This window comes from Trematomus bernacchii, unplaced genomic scaffold (assembly GCF_902827165.1).
Source record: "Trematomus bernacchii unplaced genomic scaffold, fTreBer1.1, whole genome shotgun sequence".
Lineage (NCBI taxonomy): Eukaryota > Metazoa > Chordata > Actinopteri > Perciformes > Nototheniidae > Trematomus > Trematomus bernacchii.
In genome coordinates, this window is record NW_022987705.1 from 3,238,211 (window position 1) to 3,251,613 (window position 13,403).

Consider the following 13,403-nt stretch of genomic DNA (forward strand, 5'->3'; position numbering starts at 1 on the left):
GAAAGATAAGGGATATACAATATTGGATTATTGCCGATATGATTATATTTTCCTTTTGGATGATTGACAATGCCTTTACCGATAAACTCACATATTTTTCCACCCATGCAGATTACATGAAGTCTCTCCTGAAGTGGACTTAATGTATTATGTCTATACTAACACACAGAAATAAATAATAATGATTCAAATGTACACTTCCACTAAACAAAACGACTTTAACTTAGGTTACATTTTTTTAAGTAACATATCTGCCTGTTATATCAGAGGAAATGTTTCTTTCTAGCCGATGCTGGTGTTTAATTTTAAAGCTGCTGACGTGCCAATATCAAAGTGAATCCCTAATAAAATACAAACACACCTCCTAATTGTATCTTAATGTTTTTTTTAAAGTATGTTAAATAATCTTTATGGGAACCATTGTTAGGGCCTTGACCTTTACCCTCAGTAAATGTGGTGACTGTATTGAATTAGATTTAGAGTTACATGTTGATACAGTAAAGCCAGTTGTTTTAAACGTACTTTATAAGCTCAGAGTCAATTTAAAAACAAAGTGAGTGTTACAGTTAAGGAAGCAGGAGGCACATTATGGTCTGCATGGATATCGGCTGTGCTCAGAGGCGATAGACGCTGAGCCTCGGGGGTTTAAGAAGTTCTGCTGGGCAGCGTGACGGAGTCTGAGTGCTGCGAATGACACTGAGGGTACATCTGGGACCCGTTTGCTTAAAGAGCTAACATTTTGCAGAACACAAGTGATGCACGAACAGCGAGCATCTGTTCTGCCGTTTTCTCCTCCTAGAAATTGCATATAACACTTTTTTTCCATCCAAAATAAGTGAAAATCTATCGATCCGCCATAATTAAAGTTACATTTAAAATTATTATGTTTAATTTTGTACGCCAGGTCAGTATAGTCTGAGCTGTGTGTGTTCTCATGGTGCCTTTAGGAGTTAGAGCTAGTTAGGAGTGATCTCCTGAAAGCTGTGACATCCCAAAGGAGGACGAAACAGACGCTGGAGTCCTTTCCATCAAACACCTCTAATTTACCGCACAGTCCTTGAGGAATAGTAAATAAACATAAACCTGTGACTGTCTGGTTCACATCTGTCATATATGAATGCAAATGAACATAGCCTAGATCCCATTCATGAATGAAAATGATATCACGCTTGTCACTTCTTCTTCTGCAGACTTGATTAACGGTTTTCGTGCCAAACAAATGGAAGCGATTTGTAGTCAGAACACACACAAAAACATCCACAAATCCCCCCCGAGAGGCTCCCATTCACAAGTCGTAACTGAATTCCATGTTTTCATCGTATGTTCAAAGAGGGCCAAAAGTTGAGGACAATAAATTCTGAGAGAGATGATGATGAAATGATGGTGTAACCCTCACTAACGTGCCATACGTGCACTTGGCATGCAAGCGTCAACTTTTTCCTGACTTCCCGCCTCATAGACAACATTCAGACAATGATTATTTGGGCATCAATTGATGGACAGCCTTGTCTCGCAGCAGAACATTATATTAAATGTATCAAACAATCAGAAGACGAGGTAATGTAAAGTTGAACAGCTTTCCCGTTAAATATTAGGAGAGTGTTTTGCTGCATATTTAACACAATTATTATCATTACCTAAATAATGACAACTAAAATGGTACCTAATAGTAGAGACAACAGGTGAATAAAGAACTGCTGTCATGAGCAGCACCTTGGATTTCTCTCATGAAGCGCAAACAGGCGACCCTCAGTGGACCAATTAATCCAGACGGATAGAGAAGTCAGCGTTTTCCTGGGAGACCTTCCAACTTCACCAGCTACATCTCAATCTGGTCTCCATTACAACCACATTTATCTAGATTGCATCAGGTTGCCCTTCTACAAATCTCTCAAAGCTCCGATCATATGATAGTTAACACACGGTGGGCATTTTGCTGAATAGCTCCTGCTGTCCCTCTGAATGACTCGGATTAACGCAGTCCTATACCAGAACGTTACTTTCAATTTACATGCAAGTCCATTCAAAGGACAGGTTTCGCTTTGTGTTAAAACAATTCCAATGTAGCCCTTCTGGATAATGTGATTTTGGGCAATCAATTTAATTAAGATGTTCCCAGACTTTCACTCGACACGCAGTCATGCTCAGTGGACAAATCTATTAGAGGCCAGACACTATACTGTCCCATCAATATGCAAATTCAGCAGAACTGGAAATAAGCCTATTGGTTTTGACAAAATGATATTGTCGCAGAGATGCAACTCAGCAAATGAGATGGAGGAACGAGGAGGGGTGCAGACACATAGGTGAGGTGGAAGGAAAATGTATGGAGGGGGAGAGGGAAGACAAAAAGAGAGACAGGAAAAGAGGGAGGGAGGAAGAGAGAGAGAGAGATGCAAATCCCATGGCAACAGCAACCAGAAAACAAGTCTAAAATAGGGGGCAGTGTCCGCTATTACTATAGCAACAGGAGAAAAGCACATTCACTCAGCTTTGGGATTTGCTGAATGGAGAAAAACAAAGATATAATCCTCACGTAATTGAAATCGACAGTTATTACCACTAAATCAATTTGCTTCCGCCAGCTTTGTCTCACTAAATTAGCCTGGGAAATAAGGACTCTCAAAAGTAGCCTATAATATAATAACAGTGAATAATAAGAGGATGAATATCTTGTATTATTCAGTTATTCAGTGTAATGGAACATAGCCTCTTAAATTAAATCCTATATATATAATAAAGTAATTAGACCGCATACCTATGATGACAACGTAGAAGATTATATAGAAGTTATAATATTTGTATTATGAATAGACTTCAGAGAAACTCTATATCTTAAGTGTATAAATAAATGACATTCACAGTCATTTTGTTTGCTCAACTGTATAATCAATCAGACAGACTTCATTACCACAAGCTGTTTGGTAAAACTGTTACACAAAAAGCTTTTCTCAGCTTTAAAAGCTGCAACACTCATATCCACGCCCGGTTTGTTTACCTGAACCATGTGCACAGTCTGCAGTGCAGAAAAAAAGATTACAACCGAGTGATGCTCTGCCTTGCCTACCACCGACCAATCAAATTTCACATGTAGCCAAATCCAACCAATGACAGAGCGGCGGTCTGAGCAGGAGCAGCCAATCGCTCTGAGCGTAGACCACTGATGCAACGGAGATGCAACAGACTTCTAACTGAAAAACAAAGTCTGTTGTGAATTAAATAGTACCCCTATCAAAACAATACCATGCCAAATAAAGTACATAAAGTAAGTCTCTGAACTGTACTGGTGTGTGAGAGAGTTGTGGTCACGTAAAGCAAGGCTATCAGCAGCTAATGTTCAGTAATATAAGGGAGCGGTATACACTGTCAAGCTAGGAAACAAATGTCACTGTCCCTACTTCTCCGTTGTCTCTATAGCAACAACGGGTTATAGGTAAAACAAACGACCACGTGTAACGCGTTACATAATGTGATTACTTTCAGATGACCACTGAGTTACGAAATATACAACGAGTCTGACTTGTTACTTCACTTTCGCTTGGAAAAGTCCCGTTTCATAGAATTATGAGCCAAAATGTGTTCTCTTACTTACTTACTCCTCTTACTAAACGCGTATCTTTTACGTTTTTAAGCTAGTCTGGGGGACCAAAATGCTCTCCATGGACCGTTATCTACTGCACACGGTACTGTTTTGTTTCAGGGCTACTTTACTTTTTTCCGGTTATGTTTTCTTTTAACTAATCGCAAATGTATAAGCAGCACCACCATGTTGTGGCTGTATTAAAACAAAACTTTAATACATTGCAAATAATCATCACGCAACCTACTATATTAAATGTAGGCTCTACTTTTGAAACAGGCATTAAGAAACAGTAACGAACGGAAAATTGTCATTCGAACGGAGCCCAGCCAGCGGAGTTTGTGGGACGTCCTTCGGTGACAAACTGAGGGAGGGGGCGGAGGGATCTGCTCTCAGCAGCACGCTCTGCCTGGTGACGCAGTTGGTTGCTAGGTGTGAATGAACTGATGCTTTCTCACAATTAAGCAGCTCCTCAGTTTACAGGTCGACCACAACAAAGCAACAACTCGTCCTTTTTTGCGGATATTCCGAGCTAAAAGATGGCTCTTTGAACTCGTGAAGTTTTCGGACCCGTGAAGAAACCGTGCCTTGCTTCAGCAACGCACCTCAAGTGCTCTACCTTTTTTTCTGCAAGGATGGAGTAAGTCAAACTACTCGTTATTGATACAGCTGTGTCAAGTTTGTTTTTGTGTGGTTGTTTGTGTGTCTCCAGAGGTCCGTTATTTCACTGGTTTCTCTGCTTTAAACATGTTTTTATATTTTAATATATTTATATAGACTATTTGCCTGAATATTTAATGCTTTTTAAGAGCGTTGCATCGAGGTTTAAATCAGTTTTGTGTTATTTATTTGCTAACAGAGCGTGTGAGGATTATTATGTAAATTTGTAGCCTTCATCCTATGTTATGTACACTTAAAATACAGTAGCAGATTAAACTACTGCCACTTTCAGATTCACACCTTGCCAAGTTTGCATTTAGATACCACATTATTGTCACCTAAGCTGCTTAGCTGATCAAACATGTGATTATTTAAAAAGGAACATGGGATTTGTAGCAGTTGATCTGCAATAATCCCATTTAATGCTCAGGTTGTCTCTCACTCAAGAGAGTTACTGTACTATTGAGCTTCTTGACAACAGTTGGGCAGCGTCACTGGGTCCCATGTGCTTTCAGGGCGTCAAGTGCATTTTTCAAAGCTCAAAGGACTCTCACTTGTGTATCACTGACTGTGTCAACTCCAAGGGTTAGTTTTGGAAATAGTTTGTTTTCAATTTGATTATCATTAACATTTTTTTTGTATGTTTTGAAGAGTTATTATCCTTATTGCTCAAAACGCCACGATAATGATGACCTTCAGAGGATTTCTTAATTGTGACACCTCCTTAAAAAGCAGCATCAGAAAAACTTGCTAAGTGCAGCAAGAGTGACATTCCTGATTCCCAGTCGACAAAATAAGTTGTTGTCTTTTTAGTAGCATGTCTCTGATCCATGTTTCTGTTTACCTTCCAGGTTTCATTATGCACACCCTGCCCTGCTCTCTGTGGCCCATCTGTCAGACGCTGCTTGCTCTCAGCATATGCTTGGACTTGGACTGAATCAAAGCACCATCAGACAATATGATGGCAACATCAGCTCCTGTTTGGAAGACTCTTCGTGTCTACCCGGCAGACCCCCTCGCTCTCTCTCACCCACAGGCTAGCCACAGCCAATCACAGGGGTGCAGGGGGGAGGTGTCAGAGGAGACTCAGCACTTAATTGGTGAGTTGCAGCCAGTACGCTTTTTTATATTTTTCCCCGTTCCAGGTGGGATCGGCACTGCAGCACATTCGTCCTTCTCGAACAGTAAGTTAAAAACTAGCTACGCCTAATACGTTGATGAGCTACAACTATAATTTTAAGAAATCTGGCTTTGCATTTACAGATTATGCAGATGAAAAAACAGCTACCTGCAGTTTGCTATTTTTATAGCGTTTGCACAAACTAGGTTATTTAGCATCTAACGATTGCAATTTTTTCCTCTCCTCGATAGGTGATGGTCTCACTGACTGGATGACGGAAGAAGTGGATTTCTCCTCGTACCTCCCAAACCCTCCTTCCCCTCCCTCCTCCACCAATGCCTCCCTTCCCCCTTCACCCCTTCAGAATGATATCCAGGTGCCCTCGGACTTGGAGGTCATGACCTCTCTGCTGCAAGAGGAACTGGCCCAACTAGAGGACTACTTCCTGTCTGAACCACTGCCAGAGAAAGGGCCGAGGCTGGGAAAATGGGACAGGGGTCCACTGCCGACGGGTCCTCAGCCGTTCACTCAGCTGCCATATGCATCATACTCCACGTCCAACCAATCTGAATCCAGCCCACTCCTTGTTACCCTGGCAACCGGTGAACTGGACCTGCTGAGCATCTGTGGCGGGCCCATTGGGCGATCCAAAATTCCTAGACACGCCCCGTACAGCTGCAGTCGCCCCACTGGGTGTGTGAGGAAAAGAGTTCCTGACGGGACAAGGTTCCTCGAGGGCTATGATAACAGTTTGTTGAGTTCCAAAGGAAGTAACTCAGGTAACTCGGCCGTGACCCTCACCGGTAGCTACGACTGTGTAGAGGACGAGCAGCTGCTAGGGAAAAGCTACTGTCTGGGTAGTGCAGTCGAGGTCAGAAGATGTGCCGCTCTACCAAAAGACGAGAAAAATTGCTGTTTCAGTCAAGATGTCATAGGTGGTTCGAAGGTTGTCGGCGGTGGATTTGGCTTTGGTGGATCACTTGATGTCCCGCACAAAAAAGAGGATCTGCTGATGTATAGCATGAGGGAGGTCAGCGGAGTCTCCGGTAACAATGAGGTGCTGAATAATATCAAAGCTAGTATGGAGGTCACCAAAGCCTCATGGAAGACAGAGAGCAGTGAAGGTTGTTATCTTCCAGCAGCACCGCAGTCAGAGGCCTTTCATAGCTTCTTAGGCAATATCAACGAACAGGTGAAATCAGAGAGTCTACGGATAGGGCAGCATGATTTGCACTGTAATTTCCTGGAGGATCAGGGCCCAGAGTGTCTTTTAATGTCTAGGGAGAGTCTGAACATGGAGTCTCCGTGTCACAGACAAGCATGCAGGCTAAATGAAGAAGACCACTGTGCTTTAAACTACGAAGACGACCTCATTCCAGGTGAAGGCGGCGAGCGCAAACAGAAGAAGAGAGATCAGAACAAAACTGCCGCTCACAGGTACGTTTTCCTTTCTGCGTTACAAAAGACAGTTTTCAAGATTATTTCACAGGTCAATTAATGTCATCTGTTTTGCTTAACGCAGGTATCGCCAGAGAAAAAGGGTGGAGCTTGATACTTTGGAGGGACAGTTGCATGGCCTTGAAGGGAGGAACCGGGAGCTCCGGGACAAGGCAGAGTCGGTAGAACGTGAAATCCAGTACGTCAAAGACCTGCTGATTGAAGTTTACAAGGCCCGCAGCCAAAGGCTCAAGCAGGACACAACAGCGTAACACCGAACTCCTGCAAGTATATTTAAAGTGGGCGTAACAGGGAAGATTGTGGCGCCTTTTTGTGTCTTTAAGATTGTCCAGAAGTGAATGTTTGAATTTTTTTTAAATGCATGCTTTGCTAACGTGAATTATTTTTGACAGTTAAAACCAACACTTTATCCGATGCGTCCATTGCTTTTGCTCTCTCTAATCACTTGAGCCTGCACTGTGGCATTGCAATGCTTTAAATGACAATCAATTAAAAAAGATATTGCACTGCGTGGATCTACTAATTGAAGTACAGTTATTTCTGGGAAAGTATTTTTTTTTCATTATGCGGGTTTAATCATTTAACAGCCTTACATTTGAATTGATGTCAGCAATAGAAATTCATCGTCTTTTTTCAAATTTTAATTTACAATAACTGTACTATACTTTTAATAGTTGAGGTTGTTAAACCTGTGGTTGGTGTGAAACTGCATCGCTTACTTTTTTATTTCATATTTTAAACCAAATACTTTTCTACAATCATTTTCTCGCATCGCTTGTACAGCAAATGTTATTTTAACCGCTTTGAATATTTTAAAATACACGAATTGGGCTTGAAGATGTATTGACTTTTACAATTGCAGCTAATGTAAAGAAGGGCAAAAAATTATTTCTTCAACCTTAACTATTGGTTGGCAATTTTAATAACGTTTTTGGACAATTTATTTGATTGACTTAAAGGTAGGGTAGGTAAGAATGGAGAAACCAGCTCGAGTGCGCTAGAATTTGAAACTATGCAGCCGAAAAAAATCTGCCCCTTCCTTCAGACTTCCTTAGTGCCCCTCCTCCAACACACACAAATCAGCATTCCATGGAATATAACAAAAAGTGTTTCTGAAGTGAATTACCTACCCCACCTTTAAGGTTATACAACCCAAAATTCCTTTTTTTCCAATTTATTTTCCTAAATGTCAAACATTTAGATTTACCCTGCTTTGTTGGAAACATTATTTCGTCCACTGTATTTACATTTGTATTTTTTGTCCTGATATTTGCATTATTTTTTATGTAACAAATGACTCATTTTTCTCTCCAAATTATAAATTTGTGACCAAAAAAGTTGATCAATGATACTGTTAAAGGAGGAAACTGAAATGTGATTGTGTTTGTGGGGTATTTGTATAAATGTCTTCTATTGCAAATTATACAATCTACTTTGCAGCTCAGGATATGCAATCTGTCCTCCTGTCTTATGTCAGTGGATGATCCAGGCAGACTTCCATCCTTCATTGTACACGCTAAATATTTCAGTGCTACTGGCGTACAGGTTTTCCTTATGTAAAAAACAATTTTTCTTTGTATAATATTTTAACTAGTGGAGTTTTAGCAGCTTCCCTCTGCATGTTTTTCCATAAACGGAGTAGAAAATGTAGATTCCAGAAGTTGGGGATTGTTTCTCTGAAGTACTTGTTAAGGCAATAACTTTTATAGGCCTCTGGCTGATCTGCACTAATTTGTAAGAACTTTTGTATGTTCAGGGAGTGGAGTGTGTTTGTAGAAAGTTAGCTCAAAAAGAGTCATTAGGATGTTTGTTCAGGCTTTTGTGTTAGCTTTGGTGTAAGGGAATTGTGTATAAATTATTTTTCAATTTCATTTGTTGCTAAGCAAATAACCACTACAATTACTGCCTATATCGTTATATATTTTTGCATATTTATTTTAAGACAATTATGGATATGAAAGTTCTCTTTTAGAGATTTATTTATCATGTGTATTTTTTGTAGTTTTTGGCAAAAAAGGTATCTCACTTTGTTCAACCAGTCTGCGGTGTACTATCAACTCCCGATTGTTAAAACCAAAAATGTTATGTTCATTTAATCATATCTGCACATTTCCTTTTTGTGACGTAAAGTTTTTTTTCTTCTAAAAGAAATAAAGTGTGGCTCGAAGAAGCGGTCCTTTGTGTTTGTCTTCCTTTTTCTGTCCGATTTGCGAAATTGACTGCAAATTACATTTACCTGCATCAACTTAAACAAGTTTCATAAATTAAAAGCTCCTGTGTAATTCTTTTTGGAACAATTAGAGCCGTTTTAGGATTAAATATAACAGATTAGTTCAAACCATAGACTGTATATATAAAGGTCCAAACCTGCAGGCCGGGTGGACGCCGACACGCCCTGCTGTTTGATCCGACCCCGCGGAGCATTCATATCGACTACATGATTTAAAAGAATTCAAAATAGTATTATCATAAGTATTATTTGTATTGTTATTATTATTATTATCATCTGTAGGTTAGTGTTAAGTCTAAGTTGCTGCAAAAAGAAAACAGTTACAAAAATGTATTCAACGTCTTTCAAAAACTGCCTGCCTGTTAACGCGATATTTTACTGTCAGCGGCCCGGCAGTTCAATACATCAAGACGATTTCATTTAGAAAGAAAGCAATCACTTGAGCCTCCAGCTGTCCGATAACCCGTTTTGCCTTAAATGTCTTTTAATCCGTGCATGAGACGAAATCCTCTGTACGGTCAATTCGGGTAAGGAAACACGACTTTATATCAATAAGTCAATGACGTCCGCAACACATGAACACAACAAACACACACAACTACTTTCGCTTCTATGACAGCAGAGAAAAAAATATATAATTGAGACGTTAAATACCCCCAACCACGTGTTGCTCTAATAACGATTAATTGTCATTATTAGATTATTGAAGAGTACTTAGGTAAATACAGAGGTGGGAGAAGTACTTTTAGACTTTTGAGTATCTTTTAGTGAAAGTAGAAGTACCAGAGTGTAGGAATACTCTGTTACAGTAAAAGTCCTGCATTCAAAATGTTACTCAAGTAAAAAGTATTAGTATCAAAATATACTTAAAAGTACCAAAATTAAAAGTACTCATTATGCAGATTGGTCCATTTCAGAATAATATATATGATATGTTTTATAATGATTGATCATTAAAGTGTTCTCAAAGCTGGTAAAGGTGCAGCTAGTTTGAATGACTTTGTATACTGCAGGGTAGCTTGTGAATTTACTCCAGGTGGAACTAAAGTCTGATTTAAGACTTGATTATATTTCACATCATTCATCCAGATCTGTGAAGTAACTAAAGCTATTAAATACATGTAGTGGAGTAAAAGTATAGGATTTACCTCTGACTTGTTGTGGAGTTAAAAAGTAGCATACAATGGAAATACTCAAGTAAAGTACAAGTATCTCAAATGTGTACTTAAGTACAGTAGGCCTACTTTAGTAAATATATTCTTGCTTAATTTATGTGAAATTTCGATAGGCCTACATTTGTTATTTTTCTTACAATGTTTGAACAAACGATATAATTAAATAAAAACATCAAATAAACTATTGTTTTATTTGAACACAATTTCAGCTGTGCCAACAAAGATCTCAATTTATAAAAGTTAGTTTTTTATTCCATCATTTTGATTCTTTGTTCACAAAATCTTTGAATAAAGAAAAAACACTAGAAAACAACTAGGTCTGTATTCCTCTACGACACACTGCAGGAGGAAGACGTATAGTTAGGTGAGGAAGGAGAACATTTAAGTCTGCCCTTATTCCTAGACTGGACTCACTTCCAGCTGTCTGATGAGCTGATGATAGTCACATTGTGGAGGTGCATGTTGTGAAGCCTGAACAAGTTTCTTACTGGCATCCAGAGATCTAAGGACCTTCAAAGGGATAGAAAAGAAAGTTACTAACACAAGAATATTTGTATACAGGCACACAAAGCCATGACAGGTAGAACGCAGGTAATAATACAAGTAAAACAATTGTATGAAGGAATGAAAGAGAAAATACTGATAGTAATAAAAGGGACATTAAAATAAAAATATTGTGGCTTGTTTTTTCCATAAAGAAACTATACATACTTGTTGCTTTCTTTTAGTAATTAACACGTGTTGATTCCAAATAGGTAATTTTAACCAAATTCTTAAAGAGGTAAGAACCTCATTGTAATGTCATGATCAGAAAACTGACTTTACTGTCGACATCGTCCCTGCTATAACCTGTTTATTTATTTACCTGACGTACTGATTCCTGCTCGCTGTACAGGCACAGGGTTGCAATGGCAGCTTGCCTCACTGCATTATGGGAATCCATGCATGCGGCCCTCAGAAGTAAGCTGCACATGTCTTTCTTCGACAACGAGGAAACAGCGCTGTCATCCTTCACCAGGTTTCCCAGGGCTGCACAACAGTGACGCCGTGTGAGGGCGTCGCGGTCGTTGATCAGAGGCGCCAACATGGCCGCCGCCCTCCCTGCTCCCTCCATCCACCTGCACCGCTCCTCATCTTCCACTCCCTGTTCTGCTATAGTACCCAAATCACCCTTACCGAGTTGAAACTTGTGTTCCTTCTCTCTGCCCCTCCCTGAAGTGTCACTGCCCTTTCTATTGGACTCCTTAAACCCTTCCCCCGCTGCAATATACCCCAGCCAGTTCCCCACTGCCCTGCAAGCCATCCTCCGGACAGGCATGCAGGGATCATGAAGACAGTTTATCATGCTTTTGAAAATGTCAGGTTTCAGTGTAGGAGGCCTGAATGGATCCACGTTTCCTATCAGTCTGCAAGCGGCAGCCCTGATCTGGTCACAGGGGTGAGTCAGAGCCTGGTGCAGTGCCGAGGCTTCCAGGTGAAGCTGAATGTGGGCGGGACAACGGGAACAACGGGCCACAAGAGACAACAGAGTCAACAGCTCCACGGCAGAGTCCCACAGTGTGTCTAGCTGCAGCAAGTCAGAGAGCAGAGAGCTGGCAGTTCTGCTCAGTGGAGTCGGGCCTGCAGAGAGCTGGATGTCCCTGGGTGGCGCGAAAAAAAACACAAGCAGATTTTCCGAGGCGGGAAACAGAGCGCTCGGGGTCACACAGGAGCAAACGGCTCAGCAGGGACAGAGGCAACTCTAATAGCGGATGAGGAAGAGATTGAATTACCTGCCAAAAAACACAAAAAACAAAATCACCCAGACAACTCGTCACAGATCAAACAGCCGACAACAAACAACGTTTTCACCAAAGCACATTAAGATGTGGAGTAGCGTGCGGCTGATGTGAGACTATTGCAGTGTTGCATCAGAGAATTATGTTTTGTCAGTGAGGTCTTTATCGGAGCATGGTGAAGGCCCTCACCTGCAGGAGGCTTTCAACAATACCACAACTGTCATAGAGCTGTAGGATTGTGGCCATGGTGTGTGGAGGCGGGTCCAGGGCGAACGGAAAGCACAACAAGTGGCAGCTCAACACCGACAGGCTGTCGTCATGTCTCTCAGGACTGCCTTCAGCAGACAACTGAAGACTGCAGGGTACACGGGATGTTGTTGTTAGCTGCAGGCGTAGTAGCGTTGCTGCTCTAACTTCAGTGGTACAAATAAAAAGGGTAACACTAACCTGTCAGTGCCCAGCAACAGACCAAGGGTGTACACGCATTTTGATCCACACTCAGAAAGCAGAGGAATGCATGAGTATGGATCCTTGGTGAAGACAAACAGCGCGATAGAAAGAAAGTCATCCAGCCCTGATGTAAACAAATAAATACAAATGTTTAAAGACATAAGTGTTTTTTTTTGTTATATGATGGGTCAATTAGAGGCATATATTTACCATGTGTTGAACAGAACCCTGTGTCTGGTGTTGTCTTAGCTAGTGAGGTTCCAATCTTTTTCCATAAATCCAGAAACAGTACTGGATCTAAACATGAAGGCCTAGAGCTATTATCATGCTGTTAAAAGAAAAGAAAAGAACAGGCAAATCTCAGATCAAGAATTCCAGGTCTATCAAATTGTTTTCATCACATAGTAGTAGTTGTCTGACCTCAGTGAGTGTATCTAAGAGTAAAGACAGGAGGCCATCACAGAATCCCCAGCCAGAAGGGAGTGGAGGTCGGGCCTGAGGAGGCACAGGACACAATGATGGATCATTTTAAAACTTGCATAAAAAAAACGGTCACATTTCTGCCAAAATACTTCTCACGGGTTTAGTACCTCATATGAGTCCAAAAGCAGATTTTTCAGCAGAGATGTTAGGTTATCCATATCAACTTTGACATCAACTTCGTGTTGCGTAAACAGAGACAAAACAGAGGCAGCCAGCGTCTAAGAAAGAGATCACAAAATCAAGTGTCACACTCACTAAATCCCCCTAACCCTATATATACACACACTGACTTCAATACTTACTGCCAAAGGAAGGAGGTTTGGTTGACTGAGAATTGTGATGAAAGGCTTGGTGAGGTCTTCCAGTCTACAGTAAGAGAACAGTCGATGAGATTCTGACTGATGTATGCTAGTTACTTTTATACTTCTTTTATACATACCGTTAATAACTGTGTAATATATACCTGGCT

At 40.6% G+C, this 13,403-nt stretch overlaps 2 protein-coding genes across 3 annotated transcripts in view; one reads left to right on the forward strand and one right to left on the reverse strand.

Annotated features, from left to right (window-relative positions):
- Positions 1–3,919: 3,919 nt before the first annotated feature.
- atf5a (activating transcription factor 5a) lies at positions 3,920–8,991 on the forward strand. 2 transcript variants are annotated; one of them, XM_034139877.1, is made up of 4 exons: positions 3,920–4,220; positions 5,092–5,424; positions 5,612–6,797; positions 6,883–8,991. In XM_034139877.1, exons 2-4 carry the CDS (start codon positions 5,199–5,201, stop codon positions 7,067–7,069), a joined length of 1,599 nt encoding a protein of 532 aa, XP_033995768.1. In that variant the 5' UTR covers positions 3,920–4,220; positions 5,092–5,198; the 3' UTR covers positions 7,070–8,991. The 2 variants fall into 2 exon arrangements, with proteins under 2 accessions (XP_033995768.1, XP_033995769.1); XM_034139878.1 differs by having other exon boundaries at positions 5,092–5,340; positions 6,883–7,155.
- Positions 8,992–10,440: 1,449 nt separating this feature from the next.
- The window catches only part of stk36 (serine/threonine kinase 36 (fused homolog, Drosophila)), an 11,211-nt gene continuing 8,248 nt past the window's right edge, over positions 10,441–13,403 (reverse strand). Inside the window, 9 exon segments of the mRNA XM_034139821.1 lie at positions 10,441–10,733; positions 11,089–11,886; positions 11,888–11,995; positions 12,191–12,356; positions 12,449–12,575; positions 12,662–12,779; positions 12,872–12,946; positions 13,042–13,152; positions 13,237–13,300. Of these exon segments, the coding sequence (XP_033995712.1) occupies positions 10,623–10,733; positions 11,089–11,886; positions 11,888–11,995; positions 12,191–12,356; positions 12,449–12,575; positions 12,662–12,779; positions 12,872–12,946; positions 13,042–13,152; positions 13,237–13,300 (1,678 nt within the window). The 3' untranslated portion in view covers positions 10,441–10,622.